Here is a 26,640-nt window from a genome sequence, read left to right as displayed (position 1 = left end):
ATGCGACCAACATATAACTCAATCTCCTTCAAGAAAACCGTTTTCTAGCTGCTCAACAGCAGTTTTACCATCTATAGTGAACCCGTCCAAGACCATCGCAGCTACGCTTCTCATCCATACACTACGGACCTTGACAAATCCTGCAGAACCCGGCCAACAGACTCAGGAGTTAGTTTCCCCCTTGTTGATTCCACATTGTCCATTCAAGAGAGATGATAATGTACATTCGCCGCCTTTTCCCCGCTTTCCGTGTATACCAGAAAAAGATCTCAAGAGATAGAGGTCGGAGAAAAAAAGATGATAAAGAAAAGGGTGATATAAAAGAACACAATACAAAAGGGTGGTGCGAGATAAAAACTCCAGCTCGATGATGCAGCCCAATCACAACGTCCGGGCCATCCAGGTTTCCCTATCACTCATCCAAAACATTGATAGTCACAGGGCGACCCAAATGGACCGAGTAGCATTACAAAGGAAAGTCCCCCCAGACAGTCGGATGACAATCCGCTTAGTCCATGGTGACCTTGGCACCGACTGCCTTGAGAGTCTCAATGATCTTCTCGGCCTCCTCCTTGGGGACAGACTCCTTCAGGACCTTGGGCGCCGACTCGACGAACTTCTTGCTGTCAACCAAGGACAGACCGAGCATGTTCTTGATCTCCTTGATAATCTTGGCCTTGGACGCGGCATCGATGGACTCAAGCTTCAGGTTAAAGAGGGTCTTCTCCTGCTGAACCGGGGCCTCCTCTTCCTCAGCAGCGGCGGGAGCAGCGGGAGCAGCGGCCATGGCAAAGCCGCCAACAGGGAGATCGGGGATGTTGAGGCGAGACTAAGGTGCCACACGCACTTGTCAGTAATGGTTCAAGCAGTCATTTGGGCAATGGCGTCGTCAATTCGATCAGATGATAAATGTATCAACTATTCCTAGATGGAATCTGCGATACGCCATAATCGTAGCAACGACGCACCTTCAGGCTAGCAACCAAGTCGGCAGTCTCCAAAAGGTTCAATTGGCTGATCTGATCAACAATCTGGGTGATCTTGGGATTGGCAGGAGCGGCGGACTCCGTGGATTGCCATCTCCGGCTGCTGGACAGGTATGAAGCGGAGGAAAGGCGCAGGGAGGTGGTAGGGCGGACAATCTGTCTGCAGCAGCGGGCAGCGACCTGAGTAGACATGGACATGATGGGCGTGAAAGGGGACGATCTGAACGGGGCGACACAAGGTGGCTAGGCCGGGGAAATTCAAGCTGCTCGAGGTGATCAAATGCTCGAAAAGTGCCTTTGCGGGAAAAGAAAGTCGGCCCAGAAAATCCAAACCAGTCACGTGATCGAAACACCCGCTAGGCGGCGTTCTCTATATAGAAACTCCAAGTATACAGGAACCGTCACATTATGTCAAGAACAGAGTTGCAATGAGTCGTGACTGCCTTAACATGAAATATAGAACAATATGCTACTGCCACTTGATTTAAAGCCTATGATCAACAAATGTGCCTGAGATTGTCAATGGACTTTTCATGATTATCGTGTCTCTATCACATTCCGTGCTTTTGTGCCTCCAATGGATATCACATTCTCCTGAATATTACATTTAATCCTCATCCCAGTTGGGGTTAGGTCCCGGTGGCTTAGGGCCACCAGCCTGTCGGGCAACAATGATCTGGTCAACACTGAGCACCGTCCGTGCGGCCTCGCTGGCAAGGCGAATAGCCCAGCTTTTGGAAGCCAGCAGGTCCAGAATGCCCTCTTCGACGGCGTCAAGGGTTCCAGCGGAAGAGCTAGCCTCCAAGTCCACACCTGTGGTCCAGAAAGGCTCATCCTTCTCAGCACTCCCCTCCTCTGCCGAAGATTCCTCCGCAGACACGTCGTTGTTGGAGGACTGGTGGTGTGCGGTGTAAAGGCGGGACAGAACCTCAGTAGCGTCCAAACCAGCCGACTCTGCCAAAGTACGAGGAATAACCTCAAACGCTTCAGCATACTTGCGAATAGCATGCTGGGGTAACCCAGGAGTCTTGTCAGCGAAGGCAGAGATTCTCTCTACAAGTTGGGTTTCAGTGGCGCCGGCACCAGGGACCAGACGAGGGTCCTTAGTGATAGCTTTGACTGCGTTAACACCATCGTCGATGGCACGCTCAACATCATCAAGATGGTTCTGAGTGGCTCCGCGCAAGACAATTGTGGATGTGCGAGTAACTGCATTGGCGTCCTCTTGACGGAAAACGGTCACGCGGTCACCGCCGATTTCAGTAGTCTCCACAACATCGATGCTACCCATCTCGTCAGGCATCGGGGCACCGAGACGAGCGAGGGGGGTAGCGCCCACAACACGGCACAGTCGGCGTAACTCGAACTTAGAAAGAATCTTGATCACAAGAATGTTGAAACGGTTCAGGAAGTGCATGGCAAGGTCACCAACGGTGGAACCACAGACGACCACTCGTAGACCAGAGTCGTAGAGCTCCTTGATAGCCGCCTCCAGACGCTCCTCCTCCCCCTTCGTGAAGTCCAGCATTTCCTGCGCGTTCTTCAATAGCACGGTACCCTTGGTCTCAGTCTGAGAAATATCGATAGGGCAACTGAAGACGCCAACTTTGGCCTTGGTAGCCTTCTTGATCACGCCATCGGGCTCTCTGCCTAGGACCATACCCTTAATCACACGCGACTGCTCCAAGCTACCTCCCATGATCTTGACGACACGAACATTATCGACATTGAAGTTGGCGGGGTTCTTGGGGAGGACAGCAAGAACAGCCTCCGCAACCAGAGAGGCCAGAAGGTCTTCGGTTCCGGACTGCTTGCTAGCGACAACTGTGCGGAGAGCCTTGGTGAGCTCAGTCTGAGAGCGGAGTTCTTGAAGGCGGTCGACCTCGAGATCTATTGTTTAACAGAGCATCAGTGATTTTTCAATGTTCATTTAACGTGTGGCCCGCTGCAATGCAACAGCCCCTGAGATCGGCAAGCGCTCAAGGATCAACTCACCTTCTAGCGTCTTGAGAGCAAAGTTCTGTGCCTTCTCGTAGCCCTGAACAATATCACTCGTTTTCAGGCCCATGCGCAGCAACTCCTCGGCCTTCTTCAACAATTCTCCTGCGAGGACAATGACCAAGTTGGTGCCATCTCCCATCTCCTGATCCTGTTGTTGACTGGCCATCACCAGCAGTTTGGCTGCGGGGTGCACAACCTCCAACTCACGCAGAATAGTAGCCGCATCCGAGGTAAGGATCATTTTCTGCAGATGGTTGATGACAATTTTGTTGCGACCGTAAGGGCCCAACGACGTCAGGACAGTCTGAGCAATAGCCTGGCAGGCTTCGATGTTGCGAATAACGGCACCATCTTCGGCATCGTGGCTGCACGAGAAACGATATTAGCCATAACTCTCTCATCAAAGCCCAGTCTGCACCATAACATGACCGATCCGCTAGATCTGAAGAAGTTGATGGCTTGGGAAGCGGGACATTCCACGAGTGGCCTTCGCTTACCTCTGGTACCCAGGCTTAAAGAGACCCGCCTGGGAAGGTCCGGGAAGAGACAATGACATGATAAGAAGACACTTCCTCTGATGTTTGGGGAAATATCCTAATGGAGTGATTAAGGGGACACTGCCTCGACACTGGCTTGAAGCTGTTCTGGGAATTTTCGACGGAGCTTGGGGACGGTCTGGCGGCGGCTGTTTGTTTGGTTTGCACGCGGAGGGGCTCGGCATACTTTATCCATGTTGGCATCTCATCACAACTCCTTCCTTCCACCGCTGACCTACTCATTCAGCCACCTTGCTGATGACTCGTTGAAACCATTACTTTGCTATGCAGATTGGATACTGTAGTAGATGAACGTATATCGAAGCTGCCGCTATCTTTCAGGCAACAATTGAGAATATCCTTAGCATCGAAATAAACCCTCCTACAAACTGATTTCCTCACATGTCTCGGCTGATCTCAAGTCAAACCCTCTTTGTCCTCCCTCCCAGCTAAGCCTGACCGATTTTCGCGCAAACTCCCTCAGGCTTTCCTCATACTGCGCCACGACATTCACGCTCATATCAATCGGCCCTCCAACTTGAATAATCTTGCGCACCAAATCCTCCGCATCGCGCAATGCAGTGTTCACACCCATTCCTCCAGTTGGAGGCATCGCATGAATCGCGTCTCCCAGTAGCGTCACCCTCGCATTGGCTTCCCAAGCCGGTATATCCGGCCTCACAGAACAAACCCTCAGCGTTGACGTCTGGTCTCGATCTTGTTCCTCAATCAAAACTCTCACAGACGCGTCCCACTTCACAGTAAGCTCCAACGACAACCTTGCCGATCCTTCCCCATCCAATCTCAACGCCTCATCATCTCTTAAGAGGATATAATCCTTATGTGCCAACAAAACCCAGTACACATAATCCCTTGGCAACTGGATCCCCCGCACGGAGTTTGTCCGCGGAAATCGAATCGCCTCCAGCAGCAGCGTTTTGGGTGACCTGGTCTCCCTCTCAGTGATCAACGTCATCCCATCCAGTGCCTCTCGAGCGAATTTCTCCTCAAACTCCGTTGTGATGTATGTCTTGCCGTACACGATCCGCATTCCCGTGTCCAAGTATGGATACGACGGCCCCAGGAGCTGCTTACGCACTTGCGATCGCAGTCCGTCCGCGCCGACGAGCAAGGCGCCTTCCTCGGAGGTCCCATCGTCAAAGAACGCGACAACCGTCTTCTCTGTGGTCTCGTAGTGTGTAAATCGCTTCCTGAAGTGTAGCTCCTCTTGAAGGTCGGTCATGAGCACCTCGCGCAAGACTCCGCGGTCCACAGTGTAGGGTTCCAGAGGGCCATGGGCCTGAATAGGAGGGCCTTCGCCACGAACATTCTGGGCGAGCGGCTTGCCGGACAGGGCATCAAGTCTGGCGCCTCCAGAGAGTGACCCGTTTTCTGCGCAGGTGGCCTCAAACAAGCCGAATAGCTCTGGAGTCAGGGTGGTCCGCAGCGCGAGGATACCCTCCGTGCCGATGCGCAGACGGTAACCTTGGGCGCGGAAATCCTTCTGTGCGTCGCGCTCGTAGACCTTGATTGGTATGTTGTTCTTTTTGAGGCCTTGAGCAAGAGCCAGACCGCCAAGGCCCGCGCCTATAATGAGGATTGAATTGCACATGGTACTAATCTTGTGGTTGATAATGAGGAAGTGGTGGTGACTTAGAAGGCAGACAGGTGCTTTACTTGTTGGTAACTGGGATTGCTCGAATGAGCGCCGGTGCCTCGATGGTCAATTTAACTATTGCTTGCTTCGGGCGCCTGGAATCATGACTTGCTATGTATGTAACATTCGAGCCCGAAATGCTTGCCGCTCGAGTCGGCCCCTCGGAAAGGATTTCGGGCCCGAAGGGTGTTCGGAGCCACCAACAATTTGCGGTGGGGTGACAATAGCGTGGTTAATTATCTGATACGTAGTGTTCGAGAAGATGTAAAATTGATTGAAACGGTTTGAAGATGTTTCTAGTGCGGGGTGGAAAAGACATTTAATAGTACAAGATTGGGGAATTCGCTAATACTACCTTAGTGTATGTACAATTTCTTGGTTGAAGCAAACATGGTCTCGAGTATCATGCCTATGACCACTACTTGTGATAAGCAAAAGCTCTTCTGAAATCCGGCACTTGAAACAGAGTGTCAGTCATTAACAGAGCCAAGCAAGTGTAACGAGCGACATACTGTATTCGTTTGCGACCTGGCAGCCACTATTAAGGTATATAGTTTGTGCCGTGTTGAGCCTGGAATACCCGTTAGGACAGGAAGAATAATCAAGGCGATTCAAGTTTGCATACTTCTCACTCAGTGCATGGATCCGATTCTCATTCTATTGCAGTAAATTAGCGTATCGCTCATGGAAATAGGTGCCATTTGAGTCCAGTCGGGAAACCAACCGAGGGGTGCGTTGACAAGAATTGATGGACTTCGTGTGCTTCTTTGTTGTTCACCAAACGTTGCCAGCTAATGTATAGGATTAGCAGTCACTTATAGTACGGAAGAACCCGACAATACGATTGCATCCTGGCGTCGGTGTAACTTACAATGCAATAGCAGCCTCCGGGTTGTAGCAGGCTTGAGCCATCATGACTAGTAAGCAAAGTTAGTCGGCCATTCTGAAGAAAAAGAAACAGGTCAGAGTTCATACTCAGCCCCATATCATCAGCCTCAGCCTGTAATCATCGGTGGTCAGTATTGCCTTTCGATTTCTCTCCATAGTGGAATCTCACCTCTTGTACTCGAGAATTAGGCAAGTTGACCAGGTAATGTGACAGATAAGCAGGAATCATGGCTGAGATATCGAAAAGAAACGAGGCGACCGTGACAAGAGACCTCAGAAGATAATTCCGTGTCATACCCTCTGCACCATGGTGAGCAACAACATGCGCGATTTCATGACCGAGAACCGCAGCCAGGCCATTTTCATCTTTGCAGAAAGGCAGTATGCCGGTGAAGACGAAAACCTTTCCTCTATTGCAGCTTATCAGAAGAAAGCCCCTATTTTAAAGGTTGGGGGGAGTTCTTGGACTAGACTGTACCCGGGAAGGACAAAAGCATTTCTGACATCGTCCGCCTTGATGACATGAGCTCTCCACTGCGCGCCTTCCACGCGGGCCTGAGGAATGAGTCGCTCAAGGACACGGTGCACCATCTTGGAAGCCGGATGAGAGTCTGGTAATATATGATCTCTATGCTGCGCGAGGACTTCTCGATAAGCCTTTTCTCCGAGCTCTAGCTCGTGTTCAGCGGATATGAAGTTGAGTCGCCGGCGGCCGGTCATCTGAAAGACATATATTAGCCCATGATTCAGTTATGGACAGGCAGGACCAACTGACCTCCACCACCTCCGTATTATAGTAGTAGAATGCCGATACGCCAAGGCCGAGTAGAACGAAGTGCTCGGTACGCGCCCGCAGCAATAAGTGGTGGATCAGCGGCGGTGCCCGTGGGCCCCGGCCTGAATCATTGAATCGGTTATATTGTCCATTGCTGCATCTACGACCAAAGCCTGAGAAGGCCCGGCTTTGTGGGTTCTGGAATGCTCGAGGGACAGACCGGAGTCGCGAGGTATGGCTTGCGAATGTCCTAGTGGAGATGACATGGCTTCGCCATGACACATAGACATATTCCTTTGTGTGGGGAAATACATGGGATATTACGCGCTCCATTGTTTGATGTAGCATGCTAGTCTTAAGACCATGTAGCAGATTCACACGTTGACGATGGAGATAAGATCAACTTGGCTGAAACAGAGGACCTTGAATGATTAAGGTATTGAGTTGTTGAGGTGCGTTGCGGAGGTCGGAGCGCGACGAAACTCGACCGTTGGCGGAGAAGCCCTGCGCTGCCCAATGAGAGTAAAGCCTGGATGATCAGTGCACAGACAGCCTGAACACCAACTGTAGGTCTACCTCTACCTAAGTTATAAAACTACTAGCTACCTAGCATCAGCAGCTACGGAGTAGATGAAGATGATATATAATAAGGTAGCTTCAACCTTCGTCAATTAACACTATTAGTCTTGCACCTACGCCGGATGGTAGTAGTACAAGATACTGTTACTGAACCCTCCCGCTGATGAGACTAAATACAGTAGATGAGGAGTATCATTATGACCTTTTTGTGAGTAACTTGAAGTGAATCACGCGTATATCAGTGACATAAACAAATCATGAACTTGGGAAATCCTGACCACGAAATATCGGCTTCGGTCTACCTTGCTCGAGCTCAAAGGCTAGTATTTTCATTTTGCAAACTGCTGCTAGCCAGGTACCGTCTACGGGTACGGAGTAGACTGTTTCCTATGCTCGGGTACTCCGCACTTGTACTGACATCAGAAAATTGAAGGATCGCGCGAACAACCTTTTTTGGGGGTTGGGAGGAAGATATCCCATAGGTATTTGCATTATATACATGAGCGCCGGTCAACCGATGTGGAATTTTAGTCAGTCGATTTTGTCATTCACGACATAACCTTGAATGAAACCATGCTCTCTTTTTCTGGAATGTTCAAGGCAGCACCAAAGATCACGAACGAATCACTACTATTCTGGGATACTTTTGAGCGAGCTCTGAGGACGCAGCCAGAGGGTGTCTCAAAGATTGGAGTCGCTAATTATGTCAAGCATGAAAATCCAATGATAAGTGGCGTATAACCGCCTACCTGCGAGTGCTACTCCAGGGAGCGCTATCCTTCTGGTCTGGCATTGAAAAAATGACTCCTCTCAGAATATGTTCGGCGGCTGCGAGCAGAGCGCCAAAGGCGATGTAGTAGTCGGACGTGATAGATTCAACCAAGTTTTTCTTACAGACTATTGCCCAAAAGCGATTCTATCGAGGAAAAGTGGAGCCGATAATCGATTATTATCAGTCGAAAAATTGCCTTTAATTGATCTCGAACCTAGAGGCCGTACCCCGGCAAGACAATTGTCTACATCAGGGCAGCTCAACGCACTGCAGAGAAGAATTAGCCTCGACATCTGGTTACGCTTAAGGCGAGTAGACTTTCTATTTTGATCTATGCATTCCGGTTGCTGGACGTTGCTCAAAGCTGGCACGAGTGCACCGAAGAATTGTGGTTCTGATAGCTGCTGATATACAGGTGTCATGCAAGAAGTTGTTCTACCCCGCCTGACGGAAAATGCAAGGTGATAGAAATGGGGTGACGTATCGGCATAATTTTCCCTGGTCGGAGACAATAGGGGTTGCTTGACCAATACCCTCGCGCGACTGGCCGTGAATAGGTACTAAGCATGAGCATGTTAATTCACCGGCTAAATCTTTGGTATTTGTCAGTTCATTAGGCCACGCTCTATCCATGCGGAAGTTTACCCGTAGTGTAGAAGCGAAGGTTGATCTTATCTTCATATTCGAGTACGTGCTAGGGCTCTAATTGAGACCGGCGAGAAGAAAGAACACAGCATGCGACCATTCAGTCTCCAGACAGAATCCATGCGGTGAATGCTCCGGGTAACATGTATCTCCAAGGCTGGGAATCGACAGTGGCGCGGGATCTCGACGGCAGAGGTATTGTACATATCACTGGCACACAACAAGTGGCAGAAAAGTGACCTCATGTATGGCGCGCGTAATTGGCTGGGACACCAATTGGCAGGGGAGCGAAAGGACGCTAAATTGTTTACTGCAGGAATGTGACAAGAAACGGCAGAAGCGTCGTGACACCAGCAACACTCATGCTAACTCGCTTTCCGGATCAGGATCATGATGCCCACCGACTTTGTCAGGCTCAGAATAAATGTTGCATCAAGACTCAATTTTATTGATTTCAAGACACGGTTTCAAGCAACAATGGGTGTAGCCAGCCAAGGCCGTGCAGTTGTAAATATCGATCTGAGCTACTCGAGTTCTTGCATCAATCACGGAGGAACGAGCCGCCCGAAAGAGGTTCAGTACTGGTAGTACCTCGGATCAGAAGTCCAAGGGGACAAGGACCTGGAGGTGTGACTGGGACACCTTGGTTGCAGAATCACTGAAGTCAAACTTCGATTTTCCCCACTTGGGCAGCCCACGGCTCGATCTTCCTCAGTATCGGATCATGGGAACGCGCTGTTAGCGGTCAATGCGGAAGCCGTAGTATCTATTGGGACTCGAGGGAGCCTGTTGAGGCGTGCTAATTATGGAAGACCAGAAGACTATCTGCGGGGATCGCAGTCAGTGCGGGCGGCTAATTGATACTAATTAAGGTAATGAGGTTGCTGTCCGCCCGTCACACCCTCCCTGTCAGGGACTTTGGTTGAGATTGAAAGGCTAGCATCATCTTATCACACCTTGGCGTCAACTTTCCTTTGGTCGCACGGGGCATCAAAGGCCCGACCCACCAACGCACGGTTGGCTGCCGCTGTCCCGCTCGGTCAAATCCCAGAAAAGTCTCGGCCAATTGGTTCTTATATCAGGAAGCTTGGCCCAGCACGCTAATTTAGCTCCAAGGGTAGCGCTTCGACTACTGTAGGTGCTGCTGAACTGATGAAATGATCAGGTCCACCCCCTCCTTATCCTCCTCCTCTTCCTCCCCCCACAGGCTCTGGAACCTGCCAATCTACTGTACTAGTACAAGTCCCACGAGAAATGAAATAAGACCTGGAAGACAGCGGTAGATTTGATTGGGCCCAATGTGCTTTGAGACCCTTGTGTGCAAGACAGGGGTCGGATTCCTGGTCTGATTTTTCCCTCGCGAAGAAAGAAGAGGGGGGCGATTAGCCGGTTGGCTTTGATATGTCCCCGCGCTATCAACGGCTGTGGACGTGAGTATCCTTTGGTACTCAACATTGTTACATTTCCCCAATCTGGTAAAAACCACTTCGTCAACATCGTCAACTAGCATTATCCAGACCGCAGATGACCCTGCCATTGGCGCATCGCTAATGAACCGTAGAAAGATCGATGACGGGCAATTGAAATGGCTTGGTTCTCTTGCTGGTTGTGAATAGGAAGTACGCTCAGTCTTCATAACACCTGGTGTTATACCTCTTTGTGGGCATGGCAAATTCCACCACAAGTTCTCCGCAGGAGATCCTCTGCTCATGTTACACTCGTCTCTCCGGGCTGATAGGCTGTGGTAGCATGAAGGCACCTGCTCGTGGGACACGAAATTCACGCCAGGATAAAATGAACTTAGAAATAAATAGCAATAGCTGCGTCCCACAGATTACCTTCATGGCAAGATTGCCATCGTGCGCGATCCAATCACTGGTGCAGAGAACGGCCATGGGCGCCAAGTTGATGGCCAGAAGAGCATCTTACCAAATGATCCAAAATTAGCCTTGAAGCGCCTGGTGGCCGGTTCCTTGTCTGTGCATGGTCTGGCTGCGATCATCCTTTCCTACTCCCCACCCAATCTATGGCTTCTTCTCCCACCACCACAGGTTCCCCGATAGGCGTGTGGGCGTGCGCATGTCCATGGCCCTGTCGGTTGCCCGGAATCAATTCTAAAATAGAAACATCATGACCTGCTTCATCCGAGATTGACCTACTACGTTCATCTTTAAAGCTTCCTTCATGCCCACTGCTCATATCGGCTCATGTTGTGGACTACTGTCTCCCTGCATTATCTTTTGCCGCTTCGCCCTTTGCAGCCTGCGCCTTTCGTTCTCTGATACCCTATTAGACATCAAAGGCTGCTGGCTCAGTCTTACCATTAATCACCCACATAACCCCCGCAATCACTTCGCCACGCGCCAGCGTCCTGTCCTTTTCGAGTCTCTTGCCTAGGCACCACAGTTCGATATCAACTATGCCTGTTCCCTCCAAGAAGAAGTCATCAGCCGTCACAATGATTCCAATTAAAGCCGAGGATCTCTCGCAACCATCGTCTGGCAGCGAAGGTGCTTCGACAAGAAGGACGGACAAGGCTCCTAATAAGCTGCACAAACGCTCAAGATCCGGTAGGTTACCACTCGAGTACATCTTCCTCGTGGTTAGATTGAGGATCTAGCTAACACGAATGACCCTGCCCAGGCTGCTTCACATGTCGCCTACGTAGAAAGAAGTGTGATGAGAAGCACCCATCTTGCGGAGCCTGCATAAACCTATGCGTCAAGTGCGAATACAAACGCCCCGTGTGGTGGGGAAACGCCGAGCAAAGGAGGATTCAGAAAGAGCACATCAAGAACAAGATCAAACAAACAAAAATGAACGAGCGCAATGGTGCACTGACCGGTGGGTAATCTCTGTGAAGTATCTTGATTGAGGTATGGCCATCTGACTGGGCTTGTGGGCGCCATAGATCCCTCGGCCCGCAATCGCAGTATGGCCGTCCCAACGCCAACATCCCCCGAATACGAGCTTAGTCGACCACTCTATCCAGAGCAGTATGATATTTTCGCATCCCATCTGTCAACTCCGGCATTCACCCAGAATGTCTATGGCCTGCCACATCCGTATGAGATCGATGTGAAGACGGAGCGACAGACGTTCATTAACGACGTCCCGCTGCGCCACGATTCTTGCAGCTCAACATTCAGCACATTTGCTCCTCCCCAGCTAAATGCTACTTTACCCACGTTTCCGGGAGAAGACTGGTTTCACGATGAGTACTTCGCGCAAGTTCCCGCGCTTCCTGGAATCGATCCAGCACTCTGCGAGCAAACCATAGGCCAGACGTATGCGATTCTACAGTCAAGCATACCCGTTAGTGACCATGATCGCCCGCTTCTCGATCACTTCATCTACAACGTTCTGCGAATAATTTTTCCCGTGCTGGAAGCTCATCAACGCGGACACGTCCGCGCCCAAGCCATTCTCCAAGCTTTGGAAACGAACAAGTGTTATCTCCACTGTTGCTTGAGTGTGGCCGCTATTCATCGAAAGACAACGGAAGGTATTGTTGGAGAGCAGATTGACCACGATATCATGCGTAATCGTTTCGAGGCAGTCTCGCAGCTTTGTTTGGCTTTGGGTGAGGATACTAATCACGAGGAGATTCTCGATGCAACGCTCGCCATGATTTTCTTCCATTGTTCAGTGGGTCCTGCTGACGATTATCTCCCTGATATTCCTTGGTTTGATCACTTTCAAGCCGCATCCAATTTGGTAAATCGACTGGGACTATCCGCTCCTGTTCCCCCTTGCGGAAATCCATATATGCCGCCCCCGTTTACCATGACGTTGGCATCTTGGATTGATATCCTGGGCTCCACTATGCACGGAAAGACCCCCGAGTTTGCACATACTTATCGCTCCAAGCACCTTAGTGGATCGTCCCTGGGCTTACGCGAGCTTATGGGCTGCGATGACCGTGTCATGTACCTGATATCAGAGATCACATGCCTGGAGGCATTGAAAAGGGAGGGAAGAATCGATGATTTGGCGGTCTGTTCTCACGTTTCAGCCCTCGGCCAACAACTGGAATACACCGAGTCGCCAAACCAACCTTTGGAGAGCCCGCACCTTGCTAACGGAGCTTTCTCTCCTATGGTGCTGACGAACAATATCACCGCGATTTTCCGAATTGCAGCCAGGATCTACTTATGTAGTTTGGTTCCCGGATTTGACCGTCAACAGCCAAGCAACGTCAACTTGGTTGCAGCGGTGGCCAACGCTCTTCAGTACATTCCCTCGGGGCCAGAAGGATTTGATCGTTCACTCGTTTGGCCTTTGCTTGTTACAGGGGCTTTCTCGGCGCCGAACAGCTCTTTCCGCAACATCCTCTCCAATCGCGCCGCTGCTCTCAATGACCACGCGGATCTCGGCAGCTTCGGCCGCATGTACCGGGTTTTGAAAGAGGTATGGCGTGTGTCGGATGAGCCTCTCGAAGCCCTACCAAGTCAAGACGTGAGCCCCTCGTGTTCAACAGACAACATCAGCTCCACTAAGCGCGAAAACTCCGAGTCTCCGAAGGAAAATGCTACACAATGGGATGCAAAGGAAGTGAAGAAGCCATTCATCCATTGGCGGGAAGTGATGCAGCAAAACGGTTGGGATTATTTGCTTCTATAAAGTTCCTAATTGTTTATTTCATTCATATGTGATGGGATTGCATCTCGTTACAGTCAATTTCATCCCTCGAAGGGAGACTACTCAAGCGGGCTTGAGAGCATGAGGAGGAATCGGTTCTCACACCCGAGAGAAGATTGACCATGCAGCTATGCGACAAGAGCGGATGCACGAGCTGGCTATCGACATCCGAGCTCTCACCACACATGCAGGCCTTGCAATACAGTAAAACAAACTTTTCTCTTCCACATTCGAAGAAGAAATCGGATACCTCACCTTGACATTCTTTTAACTCCCTTGACCTATTCATTCGACCTTCATTCATACGACCTTCTGGATTCTGCATATACCATCATCATGTTGACCGCTGGATTGGACAACAACGATAAGCGATTTCATTTATTGGCAACAGCAGCATTGAACGAGCGGCAATAACTGCAAGGGCGCAGACAGTCATACCCCCATACCTCGGGCCAGGAGTTATTGGAGTTACTTTGCTTTGGACTTTTCCTTTTTATGATTGCGTTCACACCGGGAAAGAGCCTCTTTGGCGAAAGAGAAGTAGGAAGAATGACAAAAAAGAAGAAAAAAAAAAAAAAAGAACCCCTCCCCCTACCCAAAACCCGCGCGATTTGATGTGTCTACGTTCTGTATGATTCATTGACGGCATGCTCTCTCTCCCTCTTTCCTTCTCGTCTTTCCCACCTCACCATACGTGCCCTCTCATCACTTTCTTCCGATTGCGGTGCGAACTCCGTGGGTTGTTTGAGTAATATAATGGAACTATGGAATTCGGGCCCGCTAGAGGATATTTAGTATGCATCCTTATATCTAGATTCTGATTCCCTACACTATTAGCCATTTATTGATGAGCTTCCATGAATGACTTATAGCCCAGCCCTTTCGGTCCTCCTGTGCATACAACATGCACAGTCATGTGTATGATGGCTGCGAACCAAGTGGCGGGAGTAGCACGTGCCACCCCGAAGTTGGGATGACGGCAAATGAGGTGGGGCTTAACGTCGACACGGCCCCGATCTTTAAGCGGAAGACTGATTCTAGAATCGTACAAGAATGGGCATAGCTCAGGGTTTCATCATAGCCTCCACTCACTGGCAATCATTGGGGTTTCCGATTCGCATTTGAGTGCAGGGCATGAAAGACTCATACTCTGCAGTAATGTGATCGGATCGGATCTGATATCATAGCTTCATCATTGACCCATGTTGGACGGCGAAAAGTGACATCAGATGGAACCACCACTTCAGTGCATCGAACCTATATAACCCCTCTTGCAATCGACAGGTGAAAAGAATATGACTTGAGCTCTCCAGGATAATCCATAACGCAATCAAACCATCTTATCTTTTACGACTCCCACACTATTTGCAACGCTTTTTCTCGCTTTCCCCCCTTCCAGTTTCAAACCAACAAACCGCTACAATGTCTTCTCCTCACCGCGGCGGCAGACTTGAGGATATGGCCCCGACCGGTACCTCCATTCCCAATGACGCCGGTATCCAGAACACTATCCCTTCCGTGCCACGCCCAGACCAAATGGCTGAGAACAGCGGCTTTGACAACTACGGCATCGGCCAGCCCACCTCTGCTTTCGCGGCGGACAACTCCACCGACATGCCTCGCAGTGCCCGCGACATGGGCGCCACTGGCGAGGTTCTGACTGGTACTGGCAACTCCTTCCCCGCCGAGGGCGAGTCTAAGCGTAACTTCATCGGCAACCAGCACCCCGGTGCTAAGGGCCACGGTCGCGATCTGAAGCACCGGAACTTGAACCGCAGTGCCTTCGAGCGCTTTGGCGCCGAGGAGGATGATGCTGCAGGTGAACACCAGATCCGGAACGAGTAGAGTACCTGATCGTTCTCTTTTTCGTGTTCTGCTTTCAAAAATGACAGGTCGCGGCTGGTATGCGACTTAATGGACAGCAAGTTTTGACAGAATGAATCAATGTATGATAGATATCCGATGGATGATGTGAGCTTTCGGCCGAAAGCTTTGTATAATGAACATGATCATAATGCCACAGAAGTTCGCGAGTTGTAGTCATATTTATAAGTGTATGTGTCTTAACTGATGAAGCCACGGTAGATCTCGTCGAGAACATCGCGTTTACGTTTGCGTTCGGCTCGCTCGGCCTCCTCGGTTTCGTCCGGTTCTCCCTCTGGTTCCCGAGAAACCCAGCTGCGGATGGTGCCATCCCCATGAGCGGAGAACATTTCAATTCCTTCGCCGGATGCGCCGTTGCCGCGCCATACAAGTGAATTGATCCGCGCCGCGCTTAGCGCAGTTGAGCGACCTCGCAGTTGCTTACCAGCGACGGCCGCCAATCCGGGCACTCGAAGACGCTTGATAAATGCTCCTTCATGCAGCTCGAACATGAATATCTCACCGCGGTCGTCGGACTCGTTGAAGTTGGGCCACAGCAGCGTCTCCTGGCCCGCCGCCGTGAGCCCACGCGGGACGACGAGGGGCGCTCGCTCCGCCAGATGGGACGAGACGCTGTTGCGAACCCGGGATCCGAAGTGGACCAGGGTGTTCGCCCCGGTCCCGGCATCCCAAACGCGAATCCGGGCGTCCTGGCCCGCGGTGACAAGGTGCGAGCCGGTCGAGGTCCACCGGACACCTGTGACGGCTCCGTTGTGTGTGCGCGCATGCGGCGAGAAGGCTGGCCGAGGTTGATAGGATGTGGAGGCTATTGCGGGACGGACAAGTCCCACCGCGTCGTTCATGTCTAACGCGGCGATGGCGGAGTTGTGCCCGCCGCGGCGAACATCAAAGAGGATCACTCGGTTATCCGTCGACGATGTCGCTAGGATATGGGGCTGGTGCGGCGCCCATGCGACTGACAGCACCGCTGATTCGTGGCCGGGGAGGCCGTGCGTGGATAGACCCGAACGCAGGTCCAGCAAGCGAACGGTCTTCTCGGATGTGCCGACGGCGATGAGGGGCGGCGCTCCGGGGTGCGATGACATGGCGTGCGCATAGGGTGTGCAGTCCAGATTAAATGTGTGCACAGGAAGGATGGCCTCAGAGGTCAATGCTGAGAGTTTGAGCGTACCATCATGCGAGGTGGTCAAGATGGTGGACGGGGTTGGGTCAAACGGATATATTGAAATGGATGTAATAGTATGTGTGTGAGCATCCTCATGTGTGGTCTTATTGACGGACGCCACCGAGCGATGAACATGATTTAGCTCGGACCCGCGAGACTCTAGATCCCATAAATGGATGGACGGGTCTGCGCCGCCGGAGATCATGCTTGAGTTCGCGTCCAGTATTAGTCGTATGACGTGGAGGGAGGGGAGAGATGACTTACAATCTGCCGTCATTCTGATCAATAGCAAGCACTTTCACGCCGGCTTTATGAGCGTATACTTCCTCTTCTATACCTAGAAGACCGTCATGATTCTCTTGGGATTGGCCATGCGCCGACTGAGGGTTGTGCTGACTGGCGAAGCGTATGCCAGGTGCTGGCTCAAGGTTTAGGACTAGGCGAGTGGTTTGAGCGATATGAAATGTGGACGCATGAATGGACCCCAGAGTCCTATTGAAAATGTAAGAATTCATTCATCAGGGTGACCGAGGAGCCCTTTTCTCAGAACTTTTGAGTCTAAAATTATACAGTCGAGGAGAGGTTTCATCTCGAGTTGCGCTGGGCTGAATGCAATCCGTCGGCTCGCGGGGAAGGAAGAAGGTTGAGCCGGACAAACTGGAACACCATACGTAGGTGTTTGTTACACCTACTTTGTAGTCCGTGGTCTGTACGGAGTAATCCCTCCGTACTCTCCCCGCCAAGTTACCCCTTCCCCCCTCCCCGCCCGCTCCGTCGCAAACCAAAATTAAAACACGGCGGATCGTCACCGCCGATCTCAATTTTTTTTCCCTTCGATACACGTACTCGCCTTCCAAATCATATCCTGGTGGCGCAACCATTCTATACCCATGCTTTTGCGCGGGCTGAACCTCTCCCTCATTGACGGCTATGTCTCAAGGAAGATCTCTCGCCCTCAGCCAGAATTCCTTCTTGAAGCCGCCCGACCTTGGGGACGAGCAGGAAGTTGATGATCGACAGAATGAGTCCGAAGGGACAAAGCCCAGGCGGTTGGCGACGGTCTATGATGCTGTAGCAGGTCAGTCGGTGCCATCTATCACGTATCTCGCATCCAAGTGAGTCCAATCTGACCGGTCGCGTTTCAAGGCCGGATCAATGCGCACGGCTTTCTTCCCGTCGTACCGTATGCCTCAATACACCGCGATACCGCTTCATCTAGCACGCGTGCAGTACGGCCAGAAGAAGTACTCTTTCGTCGACAGAATGCGCCCGTGCGATACGAGGAGAATGATGTCTACTTTGCCCATGAAAGGTTGCCTTCCGATCGTCCACTTCCCTCATCGGAGATGCTAGAGGCTGTCCACGCGTACTCGGCCGACTTCTACGATTACGCGACTGTCGATCGCGGTCAGGACGTCTATTATAGTTTGGATGAAACGGCACTTATCGCCATGGGGATACTTCTAGAGGAGATGGCGAGGGAGTCCCTGGGCGAAACGGGAGATTTGGTGTTCGTTGAAGGGGAGGAATTGTCTACCGACGATGATCGGTTGCCTTTGCAAGCAGGCCGGCGCGCAGGTCGCAAACGGGCAAATACACAGTCTAGTAAAAATGCTAGCTCAGGTGATGAGCTTCAGCCTGTGGCGAAACGACAGAAGAAGCGCAGATTGGCTCGGAAGGCGTGGACAAGCGATATGGACACAGAGCTCGATGAGCTTCTATAAGCCTTGGAGTTTATCCATAGATCGACCTTCTGCGACGACCAGGAACTCCAATAACATCAATTTTCTCAGACGTGGGAAGGCAACGACTGAGAAAACGTTTTTGAGAAAACCGCCAGTCATGCCCAGCTAATGACCACTGCATATGCCATTCGCACAACCACTGGCTGAAGTCGCCATGTCCTCTTGTCTCCAAAGCCTAGACCGCATGCAGGCACAATAGGTCCGGGTCGTGTAGAGCAGTTCTCTTCATTGCCACCTTAAGCTCTTCTTGAGGGACTTGTTCAACGACCTCGAGCTTCTGCTCGAACACAAAGGCTAATGGCCGAGGCACAATACGAGTTGGGTATTGTGAGAATAGCCACAAAGCCAAGGCCGTCAGCAAACAGTGGCATGTGTCAACTGACCCCCTCACGCCATCAGCTGAGAGCGCACGATATTATCCGTGGCTTGGGAAAAGTGGCCAGCGTATCAGTCGCTTTGCCTTCATGCCTCAAACGAAGAGTGTTTTCAATTTAGCTCGGGCTCGTCCAACGTGGCCAACCAGTCTCCAGTCGAGTCCTTCATCGAATGCGTTCCGGGCGGCGCAGGCCAAGGTCTTGGCCACTGCAGTTTCTGGAATAGTCACTCTTTTTTTGCCTGGATGAATGGGATTAGACCCCCTACGCCCTGCACCCCGGACCGCAACCCCAGATTTTGATGGGATGATCATGATAGGCTTTTCGCTGGCCTGGTGCGTAATGTTTAGCCTAAATCAAGATATCATATACAATCTACCAGCCACGTTGATTGATCTTGGCAGAACCTCCAGCTAGTATCTGCGAGACAAACCTAGGGTCTCGGCCCGGCCTAACCTTCAATGGTTGGCTCACTGCGAGACCAGAATTCGAGATTGTCGACTTCTTGCCCTTTGGCCAATGTTGGGCTACGCCCTGAATCCTTCTCCGTGTAGCTGTTTGCAATTGGAAAGCATCTGATCAGGCGTGAGTGGGTTTAGCCGCGAGCTCAGAAACTCGCTTGGAGCATTCAACGACTCTGCATGTCCGTCGTACGTCAAATAGCCGGATGGGAGAAGCGGCAGACACTTAATTTTAAGCCTGCTCCCGCACCTCTAGGGTGTCTTCAATCTCTTGCATTCTGCGAGAAGGCTGACTGAGTGTACCGCAACGGCTTCCTGACACCTTGAGATTTACAACGAACTGTCAAAATGGGTTCTTCCGGGACTTTCGAGCTCGCTGGCCGACAGTTTCCTAGAGTGACATGGTATAAGGACCCTGGCATGAGGAAAACGTACATCTGCCTCATGTTTGTCGTGTTGACGTCTGTATGTGCATTGACTGGGCTGGCGAGGCCGCATGACAGGTGACTAACAGGGTCCCAGGCAACAAATGGTTATGATGGTTCGATGATGAATGGTCTGCAGACCTTGCACTACTGGCAAGACTACTTCAACCATCCTAGCGGTTCAATTCTCGGCATCTTGAGTGCGATCATGTCATTGGGCTCGTTGGCAGCGCTGCCTGCAGTGCCCTATACAGCCGACTATCTTGGCCGACGCATGGGAGTCCTCATCGGCTGTCTCATCATGTAAGTAGCCCAAGCCATTGTTCCGAGAAACCGTGGTGTGCTCATTGCTTCGATTAGGATACTGGGGGTCGTCTTGCAGGCCGTCAGCGCTAACTATGGCATGTTCCTGGCAGCCCGGTTTTTGATTGGGTTCGGAGTTGCCATCGCGCATGGAGCTTCGCCCCTGTTGATCACGGAGCTTGTGCATACCCAGCATCGCGCCGTCTTTACCACAATCTATAATAGTAAGCTCTAGTATAACAGGTATGATGTGCTCAAAATTGACTTTGGTCTTAGCGACGTGGTATGTTGGTGCTATTATCGCTGCTTGGCTTACCTTTGGCACCAATAACATCGAAAATAACTGGTCCTGGCGGGCACCTACCATGGTTCAGGCTGTGCCCTCTATCCTGCAGCTTATCTTCATCTGGTTTGTTCCGGAGTCTCCGCGGTTCCTGATTTATAAGGGCAAACATGAGCAGGCCCTGAAGGTCCTGGCGGACTGTCACGCGAACGGTAACCAAGATGACGAAGTTGTTCAGCTGGAGATGCACGAAATCAAGGAAACTATTCGGCTTGAGAAAGAGTACGAAAGCAACAGCTGGGTGGAGTTGATCCGGACGAAGGGTAATCGCCATCGCTTGGTCATTCTTATCACTGCGGGTTTATTCTCGCAATGGTCTGGCAATGGGCTGGTCTCGTACTACATCTCAAAGATTTTGAATTCGATCGGTTATACCAAGTCTGTTGAACAGAACCTGATTAACGGCTGCCTTCAGATCTTGAACTTCATCGTCGCTCTGTCCATGTGCTTTGTCGTGGACAAGGTCGGTCGGCGCAAGCTGTTTCTCATCTCTACGAGCGGTATGCTGGTTGCCTTTATTGTATGGACCATCTGCTCGGCGCGGTATGAGATTGCTCATAACCACGGGGCGGCCAACGCTGTCGTGGCGATGATCTATATCTACTATGTTTTTTACAACGTTGCCTGGTCCGGCCTGCTAGTTGGGTACACGGTCGAGATTCTGCCCTATAGTATCCGAGCTAAGGGCATGACGGTGATGTGGTTCTGTATCGATGCTGCACGTGAGTGTTCCTCGCTGGTGGCAAGACCGCAGCATTGAGGCTAACTCTGATCTAGTCTTCTTCAACCAGTACATCAACCCCATTGCCTTGGACAACCTGGGCTGGAAGTATTACATCTTCTACTGTGTCTGGCTCGGGGTCGAGTTGACCGTCGTTTGGTTCTTTTATATCGAGACCCGAAAGACGCCGCTTGAGGAAATTGCCAAACACTTCGATGGCGACCAAGCAGTGGTGGGTGGAGTAGTCGGAGTCGGTAAAGGAGGCGACGTATTTCCCCACGCTGAGGAGACTTCAAAGGAAGGCGGATTCGTCCGAGAGGTGCATGTCTAAGTATGCAAAGACGGTGCCGGCGTCAGCGTCATAGTAGCACGGTGCCAATAGGGCTGAAAAGGCTGAGGGTGGCGTCAGAGAGTCACCGCTTCAATCAGACATCAGACATTGATAAGAATTCACTTTGTTGAGCCCAGCCAGTAACAGAGTGTAGCGCATACCTTCTAAGTAACCACTAAGATTGACTCCGTAGGAGTACCTATCTTGCCCGACGAAGGCTGTCATCCCTATCCTCACAGGTGGATGTTTGATTCAGAGGATCAGTAGCCGGCTTTTTGTTTGCGCGGATTGCAGCGGCGGCAGCACCTCTATTGGGACAATACCATTGCACTCATCCATTTCTTATCTGCGTACTCACCTTTAACTCTGCAGAGATGCTCTGATCGCCTTCATCTCCCCAATCATACTATTCTCGCACGCGACCCAAGCCTCTGCCTCATCCCAACACAGTTTGCAAGCCTACCTCTACATCTGCTAGCGAGCCTTTACGAATCACAATCATGGTAAGCCGACAGGATCCACTTCACCAGTTCTGGTTATTAGAATCGCGCTCTACACCTCACTTTCCTTTCTTTCCCCCCCTCCCTCCCCACCCCAATCCTTCTTACTCAACAACCAACCACCATGCATCCTCCATCAGCAGAACCAAGGCTAAGCCCAAACAACACCACCAGCCCCCCAAACTCACCAAAAGCGCTAAGTTCGCCCTTATCGTTTCGTACCTCCGCGCCAGTGGCACGTGCCACACGCTCAAGGACCTGGAGAAGTCCCTTCCCGCAGTAGCTTCAATCAACGCGATCCAGGTCAAGGAATTCCTCCAAGAACTGGTGGACGAGAATGAAATTCGGGTGGAGAAGATCGGGAGCTTGAACTGGTACTGGTGCTTTAGCGGGGAGGTACTGCGCGAGCGCGAAAGCCGATTGCGCGGGTTGCAGGCAGAGGTGGAGCGGGTGGGCAGGGTGGTGAGGGAGACGGAAGGGAAGGTTAGCGAGAGAAAGGCAGAGCAAGAGAGGGACAATGCCGAAGAGGGTAGTGTCGGTGGTGGTGGTGATGATGACGAGAATCAGGATAGGGAAAGAGAGAGGGAGCGGTTGATGCTACGAAAAGTGGAGTTGCAGGAAGAGATTCGTCATCTGCAGGGGCAATTGACGGCGGTTTCAGGCCCCGGTGACAAGAAAAGAGGAGTCAACGGGAAAAGCTTGTCGTGCGTGGAGGAGGAGACGGAGGAGTTTCGGCGTCAGGCACTCATGTGGACGGAGAATATCTACGTGCTGGAAGGGTTTGTCAATCGGCTGACTGGCGGGGATCGGGCGGTGCTACGGGCAGTGCAGCGCGAATGTTATGGGGAAGAAGAGTATGTGGAGGGAGAGGGTTTACGGGAGATCTTTGATTGAGTTGGTGGTTGTGGAATCATGAAATATTAATAATGAATAGGTATTAACTTAATCAATCATGGAATGCATTGAACGAATGAATACGGAGTTTAGCTTGCGGAGGAACAAGTTACGTACAGGACAGAGTGGAAACTGCCGAGCCCACGAACGGCCCAAGAGAAGCTTGACTGTCTCGCCTCCTCTTGCTTATCTGCACTTACCGTGGTTAAGTCTCCTCTTTTCTCTCCTCCCACCACCTCCTCCCTGTCCCCTATTCTCTTCCCCTCCATCCCGGGGTTTTTCTTTTTATTAACAATCACCAGACTAGACTCTCTTCTCTCTCTGTACTTTGTGTTTTGGATCTCTCTATTCTTGTATCATCTTTTCCCTCCTCTCGTCTATACCTAACTTGCAGTCATCACCTGCATCCAGCCATCCACTACTTCCCACTTAAGCTTTGACCCTTCACGGTCTAACAACGCCCTTTGGGTTCGGACCTACTGCTACTACGAGTCAAGCCTGGCCATCCTAGCCTAAGGGGCATTTCGAGCATCTCATCTTGTCATTTCTCCTCCCACCTCAGCTCCACTCTTGCTCTCTCTCTCTTGCTCTCTCTCTCTCTCTCTCCTCTTCCTGTCCTCTCCCCTCTCTCGTGTTCTCGCTCATTTCTTTCCTCTCAATCATCCCCCAACCATTGTCCGCGTCCTCATCCATCCCGAAGAAATGATGCGGACTAGTCAGCCCAACTCTTAATCCCCTGACCATCCCTTCTACTTCCTCCTCCCCCCCACCCCCGGATAATTCTTCTCTTCATTCTTCGCCCTCCTTTGCTCTTTCATTTGCCTTTTTCTGCTTAGCTAGCCCGTGCTAAGTTCTCTGACGGTCGGACAAGGGAGGTCGTCCCCAAACACGTCTTCCCCTCCCCACCCCGGATCGCCCCCCTCCCCCCCCACGCGCTTCTCAGTCCTCTGCGTGATCTTACAGCTAAGGCTGAAGCGACGCGAGTCTCTAGAAATCGCGCACCATTCATTTATTCTTCTCTTGCTGCTGCGCTAGCTGCCAGGTGGGACTACAGTGGTAGTTATTGCTGACTGCCTTCGCGCCCGACGGCCAGATCGGGCCGGACCTGTCGGGGAATTGCTTGATCGCCTGCTTGCTTGATTTGGTTGATTTGATGTTAGGAACGGAGAATTTCCCTGCTGTCTCGATTGCATTCCCATCTTCCATTTCTGTCGGAATCTATTCTCTTGTCATCCTTCCTCATCTCTTCTCCCCCTCCCCCTTGCTGCCTCTTCGACCCTGAATTGACGGCTTTCGTCACTTGACAGCAATAACAGAGAGACTCGTCTTGATTCCACCCCTCCCTTCCCCTCCTTGCTCTATCTGGCTCGGCAGTCTCCCTGTCCTCACGCTCGCCCTTCATTGACTGCGCTGAAATTTACTACGCCTACTGTGTTCGCCGCCTGTCAGCCATTTCAACTCGCTCGCCATTTGTATGGATTGGGCGACGTAGTGGCCGTGTGTCATGTCCGTCAACCCTCTCCCCTCTCGACCTTCCTCGACGCTTCGTCGAAATAGCAGCTCCCTTCTAGCCAAATTCCGTTCCCAAATCAGCCCTCGCAATCGCAGCATCACCGACTTTTACATTGAGCCCGACGACCCCTGGCGTTCCTATTTCCCTGGTGACACCATCACCGGGACGGTCGTGCTGACCGTTGTTCGGCCTGTTCGCATCACACATCTCGTTGTCTGTCTGCATGGCTATGTTAAAGTATTCAAGAATACCATTCCGACGGGGGAGTCATCACCGGAGTTGGGCTTCTTGGGTCCCGGACGCGGGCGTCGTGGGGCGGAATATTTGGGGAATGGCTTGTCAACCTTGTTTGAGGACGAAGTTGTCTTGTGCGGAGAGGGTCGTCTCAAGGAAGGAGTTTATAAGTTTCGATTTGAGATGTCCTTTCCACCATATGCGCTACCCAGCAGCATCAACGTACGTGCCCGGTGACAATCCAAGTTCTTCGCTCAAAGTGTTTGATGCTGACCCATGGCTCATATGTAGTTCGAACGAGGAACCATCTCCTATATGCTTACATCCACCCTAACCAAGCCGACTACCATCAACCCGACCTCGACCTGCCGACGACGCGTCACTGTGTTGGAGAATATTGATATTGCCCCTTTTCCTCGCCCGAAACCTCGAATTGTCACCCTTGAGCCCGTCTCTCGACGCGCCAAGTCTAAAGCGAAGGCTAAGTCAGCAGGATCTGACGCGCCCGACACTCAATCACTCGAGCCCCCGGAGAATGGTGAAAGCGCGACCGACAACCGTCCCCCGCTCAGTCCGGCACCGAGCAACGTCAGTTCATCGAGTCGACCGAGCAACAGCAGCCAGAGCTTTCGAGTCCCCAGTGACCCGAGCTCTTCAACTAGTGCCGGAATGCGAAATAGTGAGGCTCGAAGCATTACGCCATCAGTGACAGATGGAACCATCACCGCCAAGGCCGAGGTTTTGCGCGCGGGCGTGCTGCCAGGAGATACTCTCCCTATCATGGTGACAATAAACCATTGTAAACAAGTGCGCAGTGCGCATGGCATCATCGTAACTCTATACCGCCAGGGGCGGATAGATCTGCATCCGGCAATCCCTATGGGCAAACCCGATGGCAAGAAACCCGTTTATGAGGACTACTACCCCCGCTCGCGGACGGGTCTTGGGGGTCTTACGCTCGGCTCCAGTCGCACCATGGGGGTTTTCAGAAAGGACCTGACGCAGACCTTTGCACCGCTTATTGTGGACCCGGTGACCATGACGGCGGTGATCAAGACCTCGATTCGCGTCCCGGAAGACACTTTCCCCACCATCACGCGCACTCCAGGAAGTATGATAAATTTTCGGTACTATGTCGAGGTTGTGGTGGATCTCCGGGGCAAGCTCACTTCCCCGGACCGTTTTCTGCCGCGGTTCAACATGGTCACCTCGGGCGGTAATTACTCGCCCAGTGGACAGGTGCTGAACCCGACCGACGTCAACAATAGTGCCATTACAGCCAATTGGTCGGGTAACATTTTGGATACGGACCATATTCGTCGCGAGAAGGGTGTTGTAGCAGTCGTTTTTGAGGTGGTGATTGGCACGCGGGATTCGCAACGAGGAGTCAAACCTGTGGAATCTGCATCTTCGATGATAGTGGGACCCGACGAAGCTTCGCAGGGCAGTTCCGTCACTGAGCGAGATGCGTGGCCAAGCGAGCCCAATTCGCAAAGCAACGGTGATGCAGAGTTTCATGAAGAGCAGGCGTATCCCTATGATCCGTCGCACTGGCCTGAGTATCCGGGTCAAGGCTATGCGGACGAGCCGCAGTCGTATCAATCGCTGGGGGAGGTGGTCTCCACCCCGTTCGCGGAGGAGCCGTTGGATGAAAAGACGCGGCTACAGCGTGCTGAGCAGATGCTTCTCCCTAGCCAACCTGCCGCTGATGATCCAGGAGTTGGGTCTTCGGACATGGCAGTGCCCACGGCTCCAGTACTACCAGAAGACGATCACCTCCAGGACTACCATCATTTACCCTCCCCGGTCGGAAATGGGACCCCTCGTCCGGCTATTTCAGCCGCGTCAATGCAGACGGTCGTGCCGGGCAGTAGTGCGATGGCTGCCCATGAGGCGACGCAGAGGGAGGATGATAAACAAGAGCTGGAGCGACGGCGACTGATGGCTCAAGCCAGCGCACCCGAGGAATTGGATGTAGCTCCAGCTGAGTCGGGCGATGTCCCCACGGCTCCGGTTTTCCATGATGATGAGGACCATCACTTGGTGGGTGGTATGGCACATGGCGACGAGTCATTGCCGCGATATCAGCGATGACCGAATTAACTTAGGGGGCATGCTTCTATTGTTTCATTTTCTGATCAACTCTATTGCATTGCGAGGCTACCGGGAGATACCATTCAAGTTTTTGTTTTGTTCGTTTTTTTTTTTTTTTTTTTTTTTTTTTTTTTTTTTTTCTAATATCCGCCGCGCATAATGTGTACGATGAG

General features: G+C 51.7%; 11 protein-coding genes across 11 annotated transcripts; 6 read left to right on the top strand and 5 right to left on the bottom strand.

Moving 5' to 3' along the window:
* Positions 1-154: 154 nt before the first annotated feature.
* BP01DRAFT_329219 (mitochondrial 54S ribosomal protein bL12m) lies at positions 155-1,267 on the bottom strand. Its single transcript, XM_025572977.1, has 2 exons — positions 969-1,267; positions 155-829 (listed from the first exon to the last, which is right to left on the bottom strand). Exons 1-2 carry the CDS (start codon positions 1,182-1,184, stop codon positions 509-511), a joined length of 537 nt encoding a protein of 178 aa, XP_025426728.1. The 5' UTR covers positions 1,185-1,267; the 3' UTR covers positions 155-508.
* A 193-nt stretch (positions 1,268-1,460) lies between these two features.
* On the bottom strand, positions 1,461-3,629 carry BP01DRAFT_329218 (chaperonin-containing T-complex subunit CCT8). The gene is made up of 3 exons (XM_025572976.1): positions 3,485-3,629; positions 2,982-3,352; positions 1,461-2,876 (listed from the first exon to the last, which is right to left on the bottom strand). The coding sequence occupies exons 1-3, from the start codon at positions 3,541-3,543 to the stop codon at positions 1,594-1,596; spliced, it is 1,713 nt and encodes a 570-aa protein (XP_025426727.1). The 5' UTR covers positions 3,544-3,629; the 3' UTR covers positions 1,461-1,593.
* A 132-nt stretch (positions 3,630-3,761) lies between these two features.
* Positions 3,762-5,439, bottom strand: BP01DRAFT_360977 (FAD-dependent oxidoreductase). The gene has a single exon (XM_025576031.1). It carries the CDS (start codon positions 5,133-5,135, stop codon positions 3,906-3,908), a length of 1,230 nt encoding a protein of 409 aa, XP_025426726.1. The 5' UTR covers positions 5,136-5,439; the 3' UTR covers positions 3,762-3,905.
* A 76-nt stretch (positions 5,440-5,515) lies between these two features.
* Positions 5,516-7,279, bottom strand: BP01DRAFT_350622 (M48 family metallopeptidase). The gene is made up of 9 exons (XM_025573804.1): positions 6,844-7,279; positions 6,547-6,788; positions 6,238-6,478; positions 6,156-6,180; positions 6,052-6,097; positions 5,905-5,971; positions 5,806-5,837; positions 5,693-5,751; positions 5,516-5,636 (listed from the first exon to the last, which is right to left on the bottom strand). Exons 1-9 carry the CDS (start codon positions 7,189-7,191, stop codon positions 5,599-5,601), a joined length of 1,098 nt encoding a protein of 365 aa, XP_025426725.1. The 5' UTR covers positions 7,192-7,279; the 3' UTR covers positions 5,516-5,598.
* Positions 7,280-11,258: 3,979 nt separating this feature from the next.
* BP01DRAFT_307484 (Zn(II)2Cys6 transcription factor) lies at positions 11,259-13,462 on the top strand (the record flags this gene model as incomplete). The annotated part of the gene is made up of 3 exons (XM_025572299.1): positions 11,259-11,409; positions 11,483-11,687; positions 11,716-13,462. 3 exons carry the CDS (start codon positions 11,259-11,261, stop codon positions 13,460-13,462), a joined length of 2,103 nt encoding a protein of 700 aa, XP_025426724.1.
* Positions 13,463-14,545: 1,083 nt separating this feature from the next.
* BP01DRAFT_360972 (uncharacterized protein) lies at positions 14,546-15,515 on the top strand. Its single transcript, XM_025576030.1, has one exon. It carries the CDS (start codon positions 14,903-14,905, stop codon positions 15,323-15,325), a length of 423 nt encoding a protein of 140 aa, XP_025426723.1. The 5' UTR covers positions 14,546-14,902; the 3' UTR covers positions 15,326-15,515.
* A 28-nt stretch (positions 15,516-15,543) lies between these two features.
* Positions 15,544-17,150, bottom strand: BP01DRAFT_419202 (WD repeat protein; the record flags this gene model as incomplete). The annotated part of the gene is made up of 2 exons (XM_025579387.1): positions 16,794-17,150; positions 15,544-16,735 (listed from the first exon to the last, which is right to left on the bottom strand). The coding sequence occupies exons 1-2, from the start codon at positions 17,042-17,044 to the stop codon at positions 15,544-15,546; spliced, it is 1,443 nt and encodes a 480-aa protein (XP_025426722.1). The 5' UTR covers positions 17,045-17,150.
* Positions 17,151-17,459: 309 nt separating this feature from the next.
* On the top strand, positions 17,460-18,253 carry BP01DRAFT_307434 (uncharacterized protein; the record flags this gene model as incomplete). The annotated part of the gene is made up of 2 exons (XM_025572296.1): positions 17,460-17,607; positions 17,676-18,253. The coding sequence occupies 2 exons, from the start codon at positions 17,460-17,462 to the stop codon at positions 18,251-18,253; spliced, it is 726 nt and encodes a 241-aa protein (XP_025426721.1).
* A 1,204-nt stretch (positions 18,254-19,457) lies between these two features.
* BP01DRAFT_307554 (hexose transporter protein) lies at positions 19,458-21,232 on the top strand (the record flags this gene model as incomplete). Its single annotated transcript, XM_025572304.1, has 5 exons — positions 19,458-19,574; positions 19,632-19,837; positions 19,895-20,061; positions 20,114-20,902; positions 20,958-21,232. The coding sequence occupies 5 exons, from the start codon at positions 19,458-19,460 to the stop codon at positions 21,230-21,232; spliced, it is 1,554 nt and encodes a 517-aa protein (XP_025426720.1).
* A 671-nt stretch (positions 21,233-21,903) lies between these two features.
* BP01DRAFT_265109 (putative GAJ protein) lies at positions 21,904-22,617 on the top strand (the record flags this gene model as incomplete). Its single annotated transcript, XM_025571341.1, has 1 exon — positions 21,904-22,617. A coding segment is annotated over one exon (714 nt), but the record flags the coding sequence as incomplete, so codon positions are not given.
* Positions 22,618-23,632: 1,015 nt separating this feature from the next.
* rim8 (pH response protein PalF) lies at positions 23,633-26,543 on the top strand. The gene is made up of 2 exons (XM_025573803.1): positions 23,633-24,595; positions 24,665-26,543. Exons 1-2 carry the CDS (start codon positions 24,131-24,133, stop codon positions 26,465-26,467), a joined length of 2,268 nt encoding a protein of 755 aa, XP_025426718.1. The 5' UTR covers positions 23,633-24,130; the 3' UTR covers positions 26,468-26,543.
* Positions 26,544-26,640: the final 97 nt, after the last annotated feature.

Source organism: Aspergillus saccharolyticus (assembly GCF_003184585.1).
Source record: "Aspergillus saccharolyticus JOP 1030-1 unplaced genomic scaffold BP01scaffold_60, whole genome shotgun sequence".
In the NCBI taxonomy this organism is placed as follows: Eukaryota; Fungi; Ascomycota; class Eurotiomycetes; order Eurotiales; family Aspergillaceae; genus Aspergillus; species Aspergillus saccharolyticus.
Note: the sequence above shows the minus strand (reverse complement) of the source record. Positions and strands in the feature narration are given on the sequence as shown.